Consider the following 14,706-nt stretch of genomic DNA (forward strand, 5'->3'; position numbering starts at 1 on the left):
CCTAACAAGGGACTCAACCGAGTTCGGCTGGTGCTGCTAGGGTGCCAGAGCCCACCTTCCCCAATTATCCACCACAGATGAAGCTTCGTAATGCTGAATCCCCTACTGCTGCTACCTCTGCGGTCATCCAAGGCACCGGAGGAATCAGCAGAGCCTACTGGAACTGCATCACAATCGCTCGCCATTCATTTCTATTACTAGCACGCTCTCTTGCCCCTCTCACATCTATCCTCCTATCACCCAGAACTTCCTTCACTCCATCCATCCACCCAAACCTTGGCTTTCCTCTTGTACTTCTCCCATCAACTCTTGCATTCATCACCTTCTTTAGCAGACAGCCATTTTCCATTCTCTCAACATGGCCAAACCACCTCAACACATTCATACCCTTACAACTTCGTTCCTAACCCTAGACACCTCATCTCAAACACATTCAATTTCTGTCTCTCCGTCACTTTCATTCCCCACAACTCTGATCCATACATCACAGTTGGTACAATCACTTTCTCATACAGAACTCTCTTTACATTCATGCCCAACCCTCTATTTTTTATTACTCCCTTAACTGCCCCCAAACTTTGCATCCTTCATTCACTCTCTGACTGACATACATCTGCTTCCACTCCACCATTTGCTGCAACAACAGATCCCAAGTACTTAAATCGATCCACCTCCTCAAGTAACTCTCCATTCAACATCGTACCACCTTCCCTTCTTGTACATCTCATAACCTTAACTCTTACTCACATTAACTCTCGACTTCCTTCTCTCACACACCCTTCCAAATTCTTTCACTAATCGGCCAAGCTTCTCTTCCGCGTCTGCAACCAGTACAGTATCATCCGCAAACAACAACTGATTTACCTCCCATTAATGGTCATTTTCATCTACCAGTTTCAATCCTTGTCCAAGCACTCGAGCATTCACCTCTCTCACCACTCCATCAACATAAAAGTTAAACAACCATGGCGACATCACACATCCCTGTCTCAGCCCCACTCACACCGGAAACCAATTGCTCACTTCATTTCCTATCCTAACACATGCTTTACTACCTTTGTAGAAACTTTTCACTGCTTGCAACAACCTTCCACCAACTCCATATAACCTCATTACATTCCACATTGCTTCCCTATCAACTCCTAAATAATGACTTATATTATTTTGAAATAAAATACGATCAAATACATCAAAATATAATTATCAAATAAAACTGAAAAATAATTTAATTGCAAGAACAAATATTGTCTCAAAATGAGGACCAGTCTTGAAAATGTCATAGTCAAGCCAATTTAATGATGCTGAAAATCTAAATTTAATGTTTTTACTTTAAAAAGGTTAGTATTAACCAACTTGTTGGAATCATGTACTATACGACCTCTGAATATCTAAATGGCAAGATCTGTCCCAAAGAAATAACATCTAGAAACAGGAACATGCTCTGGAGAGGGGATTGGCATAACTGATCTATTGAAGGTGCAACTCTGTCTAATAAACCATTATAATAATAAATCATCAGATAAAGATGTACATTAGTTACATCATATGAGTTAGGTACAAGGGAGGTCTCAGCAAGGTACAGAATTTAAATAACGATTCACTTTCACCGACAATATCAATCACTAAATTCTGCACAAAATTTCATCTTAAATTTGGAAAACAAGAAAATTATGCAAACAAAACTTGCTCAACAAAAAATAAATGAAGTTTAAAGATGAAATAAAAGATCAAAATAGCTGCAGATGGGAGAGGCATCCAGTTTATATTGCCACTATTTATCAGCTCCTCTTTCCATCGGGAATAAACTGCTTTACATACTTCATGACAAAATTTATTTTTAATTTCTTAACTGAAGCTCTTCATTAGATGACGAAGAGCACATTCTAGGTAGTTTGAGTGACCATTCTTATCTGCAGTGTCTCTAACAGAGATTAGACTATCCCTAGTGACCTATTGATACTGTCATGCAAAAGTATATATGCAAAATTCACTTATATGTGGCCACCACAAGTTTGGAACCACTGGAACAAAGTTCCAAAACACACTATTAACCAAACTGGTGGTTTACTCAACATTTACGCTACAAAGGGTTTGATTGTAATGACGGCAGATAAGGAGGGCCAACTGTACATATGATTAAACAGGGTTATGATGAAACTAACTACTGTTAAGAGTGAGGGGATCAAATTAAGAATGAATAATTAAGATATGATCTTCTCAATAAGTAAAGTGAAAGATGAAGAAGGGTAACTTAAGATTAAACATGAACAGCAATGAAGAAGGAAGAAAAGGCATGGGTCTTTAAGTTATCAGCAACAATGCACTGAGGAGGCAGTAAATATATTAGATAATTGAAGAAAAATAAGAGCAATAGCACATGGAGAGAGAAATAGTGAAAGCAATAATACCTAACATGAAACACATAACTTTAAATATGAACAGGAATATGAGTTAATAATAGTCTCAGTACAGTAATAAACTAAGTTTGCTGTATGGGATAACAAAGAAGGTCCACAAAGTTAGTATAGAAGGTCAAAAGAAGCTGGTATGATGCGATAAAAAATTAAAACCAAAAAGGATAAATATACTCTAAGCTATGCAGGGCAAGGGAAGAGATACATGAACAAATGTAATGATTAGCGCTAATCTCTTTCTTATACTTGCCCATTTTTCACAAGTTTGCAGTTAATGTATGGGTTTTTTTAAAGTAATAAAAATATCTAATACTTTGATCCTTAACAACATGTACTCATAGTTTGTTAGTTGAAGTGAATAAAGAATATGAGGGTAGCGAATGGGATACTCTATCACTATGGTTTTGCATTGTTCATGCTTCCTCTTGAGTATGTAACAATTACACAAAATAAAAATTAATCTGGAAAGAAGAATTTTACAAGCAGGAATTTTATACCTGTACATTGCTGTACCTGTATTATCCCTTAGTTCTGGTGTAGGCTGAGGAGGTGCAGGAGGGGGCCTCCGGACTGTTGTGTATACAGATTCATCTCTAGCTTGCATAGCTGTCTTCTCATCAGACCCTTTAGTGGTCACGGAGTCTAGCATTTCCTTTTGAGGTGCACTACTTGAAGGCCCTGTAATGGCCAAACATTAAAAATCAGAAACACTGCCCTGTTAACCTACATTTAATCTCAAACAGTTTTCCTATGTCCCATTGATTTTCAAGCTAGCTTTAGTCCTAAATAACTTACCTATCAAATACACTGCAGTTCAGTAGTTAATGTATTAAATATTTTTCAGGCAAGATCTTCCACCCCCACCCCACACACACAAATGTTTTGTCATTTTTGTGTTCATCTAACGAAAATATTTTGAAGATACATAGGTTCTGCTAATTCAGTTTTCTTTTATCAGACTTCTAGATGTTTCCTGATGGAATCTTTTGCACATTCACTTTTACGATAAAATATTTATGACATTTACCATAGAATAAAGGGAAATATTTCTCTTGTTTGGGATATCATTGCAAAGAATACAAAATAAAATTGAAAAAACTTTGTAAACATAAAGATGTATACACCATTACTACATTGACCATAAAAATATGCACAAGCAGTTCATACTTTGTCAATATATAATATTTTACCAAAAGTATATATCCTACTACATTGGATAATGTGGGTCGAAACTATAAATACATGACTATACTAAATTTAATCCTAAGTTTACTTATTCAATATGACTGTATAATTTTTCTCAATTTATTGGTATTAAAAATATAACTTATTTATCCTTGAATCTGTTATAAAGTCTAATGTAGCTGTCCTTTTATTCTTACACTTACTGTACTGTATGAATTACAGACAAAGAATCCCTTCTAAATCACTAAGTAAGAATACAGGGAACTGCAGTGAATAATGAGGAGCCAATTCAATCTTTTATTAATACTTGAAGCTGTCCTTTTCTTCTTACACTTACTATACTATATGAATTACACAAAAAGAATCCCTTCTAAATCACTAAGTAAGAATACAGAGAACTGCAATGAATAATGAGGAGCCAAATCAATCTTTTATTAATACTAATTCATTGTTTACTCAATACAGTACTTCAATACACTACTTTGATAATTTATCATACCAATTTAGAATTAATCTACTTTTCAAGTGTCATTTCAAGCAATAAGAAACAAACATTATTAATTGCTTTTGCATTAGTAACAAATTTACAGAATAAAGTAGAAACTTGTAACAATACATCAATATACAGTGCTAAATGGTGATACTCAAAAGTGATAAGCAAATGTTTTTAATGGGCACTTGACAAGGCTTTACGTGATGTACTTACCGACGCCATGTTGATATTTTCAACTAACAGAAAGTTTTCAACTATAATCTATTTCCATAGAGAAATGTTTCTCTTAAGAAATTATCTTGGATTCGAGAAGCCTCTACTGATATTTATATGGGACCAATATATCTGAGTCTCCCTTATCATATGATGGGTTTTTAGCCAAACAATCTTATATTCTAAGGACCAGATTATGTAGCCTATTCATAAATATCACACCAAATCTCAGAAGAATAAAATACAAAGTAAACCTTGTTGACAGGTAAAAGGTGATCTAGGATCAAGATGTGCCTTCTGAAATAATAATAACAAAGCTGGTTGTGCTTTAGAAACATCGATCAACTCTACATTGGTTCATCTGTCTGTAGATAAACAAACGGTGCAAGGAATGAGAGAAAGACAGATGTGCACTTATCAAGTGAGTGTACAAAATATTAAGAGAAAGAGGATGTGAACCCAACTTAAGACAGATGTCCTAGTGGGTTTTGAAGTCAGTGAGATAAGTGTATGCTCACTGAATGACTGTGAAAAAGATGATAAACATTACATCTAGCAGCCATAAAGACAGTGAGATTGACAGTCACATAGAAAACGTCTACCAGACCATTTAAAGTTGGCGAGATATCTGAAATGATCACTGCTAAGAGCAGTGTACCAATTTGCCTAATATACCTGGTGCATCTGAAAACAAAGATCTGCCGATGGGTCCAAGGATGAATTCTAGGTTTTTAGTCCTGGGAGACCTCAGTGACATGTGTGAAGTCCAAGAAGAAAACATTCTCCTGTAAGTTCCTATGGATAGAAGGAAATATTATTATGGCAGTTGAGGGCAGACAACATCTTAAAAGACAAAACCAGAAATCCATGACAGTACTAGGTCAACAGCTGCATGGACATCAAAGTCCATAGACAGTACATGTTCAAGATATGGGGTACACTTAAAACAGTCACATTGAATAATTTAGTTCAATGTATGCAGTAAACAAACAGGACCAACAGTGGTTGAATATTTAGAGAAAAGGTAGTAAGACTGAAGGAAATACGAGTAGTATTGCCATCAAATCAAATGATTTTATGGCAACCAAGAAAGACTTCACATCCCTGCTATGAATAGAAAAGCAAACAGCAAATTTAAAGTGTGCGCGCTGCATTCCACATATGGATACAGTATAATCATTAATGCTAAATCACTTCAATCTAAAGAGATGTGAGTAGCCATGTCAGTATTTAAATACAGCACAATATGTAGGTAAAAAAAAAAAAAAGGGTAAATGATTAGGACTCATTTACTTTTGCCTTTTACCAGAAGAACCTGGCACATTAACACACATTTCCAGTTTTTAATAAATTAACATCTAGGTGAAAGTTTCCTATTGTCTAGTGTTTGCTCTTGACGAAGAAAAGACCATAAAGAACTCTTTACTTTAGACATTACTTGGTGCATAGAGGTTACTTTAAGACACATCAATCAAGAACCAATCTCAACAGTCGTCTCAAAGACAAGATGGGCATGCCAAACAAACCGAGAAATACAGTTGACAAAAGGAACAGGATGCTATATATATAAAAAGGCAGAGGACTGGAGAGGATAGCTGCATTTTTATGTTAAGTAGCTGTACAAAACAATGTGTGGTCAACCTTTTCTAAAGAACATATATGAAACCAGAAGATTAGTTGGATGCCACAACCTTATAAATAATTGAGAGATTTGTCATCATTAAAAATAATGAAATTGGCAATGATCTAAACTGGGGGCTTTAAAAATCCATACATTGGAAAAGCAAGATACAAACTTAATTATTTACTGCAATCTACGGGCATATAGTAAGATACTACCACTAGAGAGTTATGGGGTCTTTTGACTGGCCAGACAGTACTACATTGGATCCTCCTCTCTGGTTACGGTTCATTTTCCCTTTGCCTACATAAACACTGAATAGTCTGGCATATTCTTTACATATTCTCCTCTATCCTCATACACCTGACAACACAGATTACCAAACAATTCTTCATCACCCAAGGGGTTATTGCACTGTAATTGTTCAGTGGCCACTTTCCTCTTGGTAAGGGTAGAAGAGACTCTTTAGCTATGGTAAGCAGCTCTTCTAGGAGAAGGACACTCCAAAATCAAACCACTGTTCTCTAGTCTTGGGTAGTGCCATAGCCTCTGTACCATGGCCTTTCACTGTCTTGGGTTAGAGTTCTCTTGCTTGAGGGTACACTCGAGCACACTCTCCTATCTTATTTCTCTTCCTTTTGTTTCGTTAAGTTTTTATAGTTTATACAGGAGATATTTATTGTTGTTACTCTTCTTAGAATATTTTATTTTCCTTTTTTCCTTTCCTCACTGAGCTATTTTCCCTGTTGGAGCCCCAGGGCTTATAGCATACTGCTTTTCCAACTAGGGTTGTAGCTTAGTAAGTAATAATAATAATAATAATAAAGTGAAAAGAAATGTAAATGATGTTGGATAGTTTAAAATGAATATGTTCAAGAAAGCCATATCCAAATATCAGTGATAGATGTTAGCACAGCAGATGCAGTTTTCAACACCTGTGTTTATCTAAAATTACATAAACTGCCCGACTTATGGGGATCTTAGGGAACAATTTTAAGAAAATCAACAAAATGTTTAAATGTACAAACTTTTTTCAATATTCAGACACACTTAAAGTACTTAATTTATTTTATTTAAATTTCTTTGAATAATATATAACTCAATAATAATATTTAAAAATTATTATTATTAAAACCTTTATATTTGCAACCATTTGGTGCACTAAAACATGCAATATACTTTACATATTCAATGATAAATATAACTACCTGAAGCAAGTAATAAAAATTTGTAAAATTAATCTAACATTTCTTCCAAAATTCATATAAAGTAGCTGATTGTTGTACTTACGTTTCCTAAGACAAACGCAAACAGTGGTTATAGTGAGTAAGAGGGCCATGGCAGATACTGCAGCAGGTACCAAGACTCTTGGATCACGCCAAACTGGTGATGTTGATGTAGCACTACCCCAAACTCCTTCATTTACAGTTATACTAGAACCTGCAGCAAAATGTTTACAGTCTCAACATCAATGCCACTATAACAAGGCAGATAAATGCTCATTTACTAGTTTTTTTTAAACGCAACTCATGTAATTGCTAATGTCTTTTATATTACGCTGAACTTGACCTGTTAAACTATGGTTAAGAAAAATTTATCTTACCTGTTCCACTCCTCCCTGGAGTAGTGATTATATACTGAAATGGAGTATTGCCAGCAGAATTATGGGCAGTAACTTTCAGCTGATACTGGCCACTAGCCTCCAAGCCAGTAACGGCAAAGGTTCGACTTGGTGGTATCTCGCTTCCAACTGAAAGTGAATTATATATAAATTGTATAGATGTAGAGCATACATAAGGAATTTGATTTATGAGATCTGCGATTCCAACATGAAAGGTCCTAACCACTTCCTATTGTAATACTGAATTGTATTTATAAAATGACCCATTAAGTTCATCTACCTAACATTATGCTAGTGAGCACGCTGGACATGTATTTTCCATATATTTTTGATATTTGAATTAATTATTCACAAGTATGAAATAATCAAAACGCCAATAAAGGAAATTCTTGCAAAAAATAATGTGCTCCATTGAATTCATCCTAGGGAGAATTTTGGTGACATGCATTTTAGAAACAAAAACCTCCATCAAAGCTTGCTATAGATACAAAATAACAAAGTCTACGGGACCATTTGAGGTACAGTACCCTGGAATTGTACTGGTAGCATGTTGGTCAAGGTACTAGCTACCTATTGATAGATTTATGAATTTGGACCATATGGCCTGACAACAAGGCCTGGAAGGCCATTAAGCACTAAAAGGTGCAACTGGGTGGAAACCCTTGATATAAGTATAAAGTTGAAGTTGTGCACTGAAGATACTAACCCTCTAAAGGGGAGCCCCTTATTAAGAAACTACCACCAAGTGTGTTATTTGATCCTTTTAGGACTGGCCAGACAATTACATGATGGATCCTTCTCTTGCAACGGTTCTTATCCTTGCTTACACATACTCTTTAGAACTCTGCTAGTTTTGTTCTCCAGGGTAGGCTTATCCTAAGCTTTTTACATCTAAACAATTTGTAGTGATTGGAGAACAACTCTCCTCTTTTTACATAGTCTTTTTTTTACTTTATCTAGGAGACTACCTTCCCTTTTTCAACTTTTTTTTTTTCAATAGGTATACAGTACCTGGATTTTGTCTTTGTCTCTATCGGGGATGTAGCACCCTTTGGCCAAGTAGCTTTCCCTGTACTATAGTACTATATACTTTTGTTGTTATTTATTCCTAATCTTGGTCAATTACTAGGCTTGTTTGTGTAAATCCTTTTGAGTTTTTTTTTTTTTATAATTCTGCCAGTTGTAGATTCTTTGCTAGACCCCATAACAAGCGAGAAGTTTGGTTTCCTAATGAAGCATCACAAATTTAGCCCTTTCCTGTTACTTCATCATGATGAACAGACATCTAGGATAAGACTCCATTTTCAGAGCTCTTTTTCTTCTTCATAGTTTGTGTACATTCAGTGGGGATTACCTCAATGTTAGATATAAATTTCTTGTTCTTCCAATGTTAGATTCTAAGCCACACTTATGTCCTCACTCCTTGTATCTAGCTATTTTTTTAAAACAATTGTAGCAGAGTAATTTACACTTTTAGTTTTTCTAGTTTTATTTCAGATGCTTTAGGATGTCAGTTCTATTTTATCTTTCTCTAAATGTCTTATGGCAGTTGGTTATTTTTAGCAAAATTATACTACTGTATGCAATAAGAGAAAACCAAATAATATATTTTATAAACCATATAACTAGGGCATATAAGTCATCTTCACTAATGCTGTAAATGAAATTTAAAGCACTGTACCTGTTGTCCAATGCTGTGTCCCATCCTTCCGATACTGTACAGCGAAGTGAGTAATGGGGCAACCTCCATCACCCCACTGTGCTAAATACAGAGTTGCCTGAGAACTATTTGTTGTAACAAACTGAAACTGAGGTGGTGGCTCTGGAGCTCGACCTTTAGTTCTTGCCCCAACAGTAGTGGATGCAGAGCTGGTACCTGTTAATATTGACCTGTTAATATTGATAAGGTTTGAACAAATTAAAAGTTCAATACTCTTCCATGTAACGACTGGTTCTTATGACTAGATCATTATGATCATTAAGAAGTTCAGTATATAAAATGCTCACCAATGTAATTTTTTGCAGTGAGGTAAAAATGATGGAGTGTTCCACATTTTAATCCAGTAGCAGTGTATGCTCTCTGAAGCCCCTCTACCTCTGCTGTTAGCCACTCTCCCCCAACTGATCTGTTGAAATAAAAAGGCAACACTTTGGAATTAAACAAAATAGCTTGAGCACACTGATTAATCATATACTGTACTAGGTTAGATAGAAAGCATTTTAAATTTCTATTACAGTAATTTAAATTGTATGCTTAATTTCCATAAAATAGTTTAGAATTTTTTTTTTTTCAATAACATTAAGATGGCAGAAAGATAATCTACTCTTTATGCTTTTGATAGTTACATTTAATACATCCGAAGTATGACAATAAACCAAATTTTTGTTGGGCAGTCGTAGAAAACATGATTAGTAGTAACACCATTAAATGACTCGGAAGTTTGTATCCTCGTAGGAATAAATATTTACTGTATTCAATTTTTGCCCTTTCTGTATTGTACATACATACATATATATACCAAGGCACTTCCCCCAATTTTGGGGGGTAGCCGACATCAACAATTGAAAAAAAAAAAAAAAAAAAAAAAAAAAAAACGGGACCTCTACTCTCTACGTTCCTCCCAGCCTAACAAAGGACTCAACTGAGTTCAGCTGGTACTGCTAGGGTGCCACAGCCCACCCTCCCCCGTTATCCACCACAGATGAAGCTTCGTAATGCTGAATCCCCTACTGCTGCTACATCCGCGGTCATCTAAGGCATCGGAGGAAGCAGCAGGGCCTACCGGAACTGCGTCACAATCGCTCGCCATTCATTCCTATTTCTAGCACGCACTCTTGCCTCTCTCACATCTATCCTCCTATCACCCAGAGCTTCCTTCACTCCATCCATCCACCAAAACCTTGGCCTTCCTCTTGTACTTCTCCCATCAACTCTTGCATTCATCACCCTCTTTAGCAGACAGCCATTTTCCATTCTCTCAACATGGCCAAACCTCCTCAACACATTCATATCCACTCTAGCTGCTAACTCATTTCTTACACTCGTTCTCACTCTCACCACTTCGTTCCTAACCCTATCTACTCGAGATACACCAGCCATACTCCTTAGACACTTCATCTGTATTGTATTTTTATTAAATTCTATTAAATTTATGCTGAATACTGTATAAGATTCCTTTTTGCCTTTTATGAACTGTTTTCTCATTAAAAAAATTCCATGAAAAGTTGTGCTGAATAAATCTATTAATTTTTTGTTTTTTTACTGTATTCTCTTTATACATAATGCATTGTTATGTGATCACTTTATTTCAAGAGGGTTGGATATTTCTTTACATTACATCACTCATTTATATCCAAGATGTTGGCAATTCATTAATCTTATATAATTTAAGAAAACATTTACCGATAGAATTCTTTATATACTCCTTCCTGTGATGCTAAGAGTAAATTTCTTATCTTTATTGGAAACCATTTGCAGCAAATTTACATCTATCAATAATCCTGCCAATTTGGAATAAGGGGAGATAAAACCGCAGGATAACATCCAAAGGTAATTATGCAGTACACAAAAAAGGAGAAAACATATACGAATTTCATATCCAAACACTAATTAGTGCCAATTGCTAGGATCTTCCACTAGAATTTACCTTTGACCTATAAAATTTGGTTGAGATGGCTGTTAAAGGGATCAGATAATCAGCTAATCATGGAGAATACCTATTAACCCTTTTACCCCCAGGCTCTTTGGAAATTTCCAACCCTTAACCCCCAAGGGGTTATTTTTTCCCCAGCACATTTTGCAGTATATTTTTTTTTAAATTGCTCTAACAGCCTTAATTTTTGTCATAGAGAGGTCAGGTTGGTCTCATTCTCTTGGAAAATGCCTGAATTTTTTCAAATTATTATAAAAAATATGAAAAAAAAAAAAAATTTATAGCATTTTTTGCAAGGACGTACCGGCACGTCCATGGGGGTAAAGGGATGAGTTTTGTGAAACGTACCAGTACGTCCTTTGGGGGTAAAAGGGTTAAAGGGATCAGACAATCAGCTAATCATGGAGAATACCTATTAACAAATTGCAAAAACACTAGTAAAAAAATTATTAACAAATTGCAAAAATACTAGTAAAAAATTATTTTAATACCTATATCACCAACAGTAATAATAAAAAGAGAAACTTTATCCTTTGATTATAAAATTGAATTTTGAATATGCAGTATAATTAAGACTACAAGTATTTCATTTTAAACTTTGTATTTGTCATGTATGGAGTGAAGGAAGCTCTGGGTGATAGGAGGATAGATGTGAGCGAGGCAAGAGAGCGTGCTAGAAATAGGATGAATGGCGAGCGATTGTGACGCAGTTCCGGTAGGCCCTGCTGCTGCCTCCGATGCCTTAGATGACCGCGGAGGTAGCAGCAGTAGGGGATTCAGCATTATGAAGCTTCATCTGTGGTGGATAATGTGGGAGGGTGGGCTGTGACACCCTAGCAGTACCAGCTGAACTCGGTGGAGTCCCTTGTTAGGCTGGGAGGAAAGTAGAGAGTAGAGGTCCCCTTTTTGTTTTTGTTTCTTTGTTGATGTCGGCTACCCCCCAAAATTGGGGGAAGTGCCTTGGTATATGTATGTATGTATTTGTCACAAGAGGTGTTTAATTTTACCTAAGCAAAGGACAGCATATTCCTTGCTTTCATGGTACAAAATACTTCTGTCATGGTGTTATTGTTGGAGATTAAGCCGACCTTGTGTCAACATGGGCTTTTACTGGTGGAGTAACCAGTAACTTCTGCCAAGTTCCTACCTGTAATGAAGTGTTGCTCCCTCAAGTGGTGCACCACCTGTATCTTCGACACTCCACTGCACTCTGATTGACGAGGCTGTAGTCTCAGTGACATGCAGTGAGGGTGCTGATGGTGGAACTGTTCAGATTGAAATATCAAGAGACTTAAATAATAGCAGAGAGAGATTCATGTACAAATGATGCAGTAATGCAATAAAAAAATTGTCACAGTAATCAATCATCATATGGAATCCTAATGTAGGAAAAGATAATCCATTTTTTTCAAATAGGAAAAGATACAAACCTAATACTGTAAGATTATATTCAACTTTATCAGTGCCATGATGGTTGTTGGCAGTGCATGTATAAACACCACTGTCACGCCTCTGAATGTCAGCAAGAGTGAGGGTACCATCTGGCTGCACTGTAAATCTGAAATTCAATTTAGTTAAAATGTAAGAAGGCTCTCGAAAATTTGTATAGAACATTGTTCAAGATTACAGTAATTACACCATAACAAGAAATTTTAGAATTCAGGAGAGCCATAATTTATATTAATTTCTTGAAAATCATAAAATATTTCACAGAGTAATTCCTTGAGAATTTTAATTCACATACTGTGCTCAACATTAATATCAATTGTACAGGGGCACCTTTGTATAATGATGCAATAAAGTGCTGCAATTTTAGTAGTTATTGTATGCCTAACAATGTAAAAAAAGGAAGTAAAATAATTTCCATAATACTGAACTATTTACTAAGCACCACAGAATCATAAAAATATTCTTAATTCCAATATATACCAGGACTTAAGTGTCTTACCTGTTGTGTGACTGTGGAATTTGTGTATCTTCATGTGTCCAGGTCAACAATGGTTCTGGTACACCTACTGCACCACATGGTAAACTCACGTCTTCCTTCCAAGCAGCTGTTAAATTTCCACCAACAGCCCAAATGCCTGCACCAACTATAAGAAAATCTAATGTTAATTTTGACGCACAGTATGAAATAGCAGGCATTTACATAAACGCTTAATGGTTGCTAGCTCATCAGTCTATAAAAAAAAATTAGGACTGAGCAAGAAAATTAGGTTTACTGTAATTAAGGGATTTTGACGAAGGAAAAATCTATTTCTGGGAAGAGACCTGTGACGCCCGGTGAAAGAAATCCTTCTTTACACTTTTCTAATATAAATCTTCCAAATATACTAGAGAAAGATAAAAGCATGGAATGCAGAGGTTACTACCCTCGCGCGATCACCTTGTGGGTGTCGTGTATACAACAGGGGCGTGTGAAAACCACTATTCACAGGCTGTATTCCATTTAGATAATCCCTTCATCAAAGGGAAGGGCCGTGACAGGCCCTAGAGAACACACTTGGACTACCCCACCGACACCTACCACGCGCGCCCTCTAGGTCATCCTTCTGTTTTGGAACAACATGAGGTTACAGATGTCCTTAAAGCAACAGCTCAGTTATAAGTTCTGGTTATATGAGTTAATGCAGAAATACCAATATGATACATTAGTATTAGTGTTGCTGTAACAAAAGGGCATTACAGTATACAGTCTTAAGAGATTAAATTTTTTTTAATTCTTGTTGACAAAGAAAACAGATATTCTACCATCAAACATACCTGTGTGAGAGGGTTTCACTGTAGCAACAGTACTTGAAGGTCCTTCTCCTACTCTTGTTGAAGCTGTTACCCAAACCTGTAACAAATGTATTTTGTAAATATTTACAGAAAATACTTCACTAATTTTAAAAAGAAAAAAATTGCTGGTACTGTATTCTATAATTTGTAACCAAAGCAATTTTAGTGTACAGTACTGTTAGTAAAACATTCAAACGCGATATAGTTATCAATTTACAGTACTATCACTAATGGGAAAACCATTAACAGCTACCTCTAGAAAATACAATACCTGATGTGTTGCGTGTGGAAGATCATGTAAAGTAAGATGTGTAAAATGTGCTCCAACATGGCGTCTATGCGGAGGACCCCTCACGCCTGCGGAAGACCAATGTACTGAATAGCGAGTTATTCGTCCATGAGGATTAATCGGTGGAGACCATGAAACTACAGCTGCTCTTGGACCTGACACCACTGCTTTGACTCTGGCTGGAGCTTCTGGCACTGAAAAGGAAAGCAAAACAATACTTAAATTGCTTTTCGACTAAATTTGCTGATGCACACTTTAGATGTTTTGTAGTTTTGAAATTTAGAAATGTATAATTCATAAATACATACATACATATACCAAGGCACTTCCCCCAATTTTTGGGGGTGGCCGACATCAACAAAGAAACAAAATAAAAAAGGGGACCTCTACTCTCTACGTTCCTCCCAGCCTAACAAGGGACTCAACCGAGTTTAGC

The 14,706-nt window shown here is 36.0% G+C and overlaps 2 protein-coding genes across 6 annotated transcripts in view; one reads left to right on the forward strand and one right to left on the reverse strand.

Moving 5' to 3' along the window:
• Positions 1 to 14,706, forward strand: part of LOC137623093 (cell adhesion molecule Dscam1-like) — a 317,782-nt gene that overhangs the window by 214,648 nt on the left and 88,428 nt on the right. The window lies entirely within an intron of this gene.
• LOC137623095 (cell adhesion molecule Dscam1-like) overlaps positions 1 to 14,706 on the reverse strand; it is a 47,601-nt gene that overhangs the window by 15,690 nt on the left and 17,205 nt on the right. The window contains exons 10-19 of the mRNA XM_068353753.1: positions 14,253 to 14,464; positions 13,964 to 14,039; positions 13,149 to 13,293; positions 12,631 to 12,758; positions 12,348 to 12,465; positions 9,555 to 9,673; positions 9,229 to 9,423; positions 7,530 to 7,676; positions 7,217 to 7,366; positions 2,928 to 3,092 (exon numbers count right to left, since the gene is read on the reverse strand). Coding sequence (XP_068209854.1) covers positions 2,928 to 3,092; positions 7,217 to 7,366; positions 7,530 to 7,676; positions 9,229 to 9,423; positions 9,555 to 9,673; positions 12,348 to 12,465; positions 12,631 to 12,758; positions 13,149 to 13,293; positions 13,964 to 14,039; positions 14,253 to 14,464 — 1,455 coding nt within the window. The remainder of the gene's footprint in view (positions 1 to 2,927; positions 3,093 to 7,216; positions 7,367 to 7,529; positions 7,677 to 9,228; positions 9,424 to 9,554; positions 9,674 to 12,347; positions 12,466 to 12,630; positions 12,759 to 13,148; positions 13,294 to 13,963; positions 14,040 to 14,252; positions 14,465 to 14,706) is intronic.

This window comes from Palaemon carinicauda, chromosome 30, assembly GCF_036898095.1.
Source record: "Palaemon carinicauda isolate YSFRI2023 chromosome 30, ASM3689809v2, whole genome shotgun sequence".
NCBI classification, from domain to species: Eukaryota; Metazoa; Arthropoda; class Malacostraca; order Decapoda; family Palaemonidae; genus Palaemon; species Palaemon carinicauda.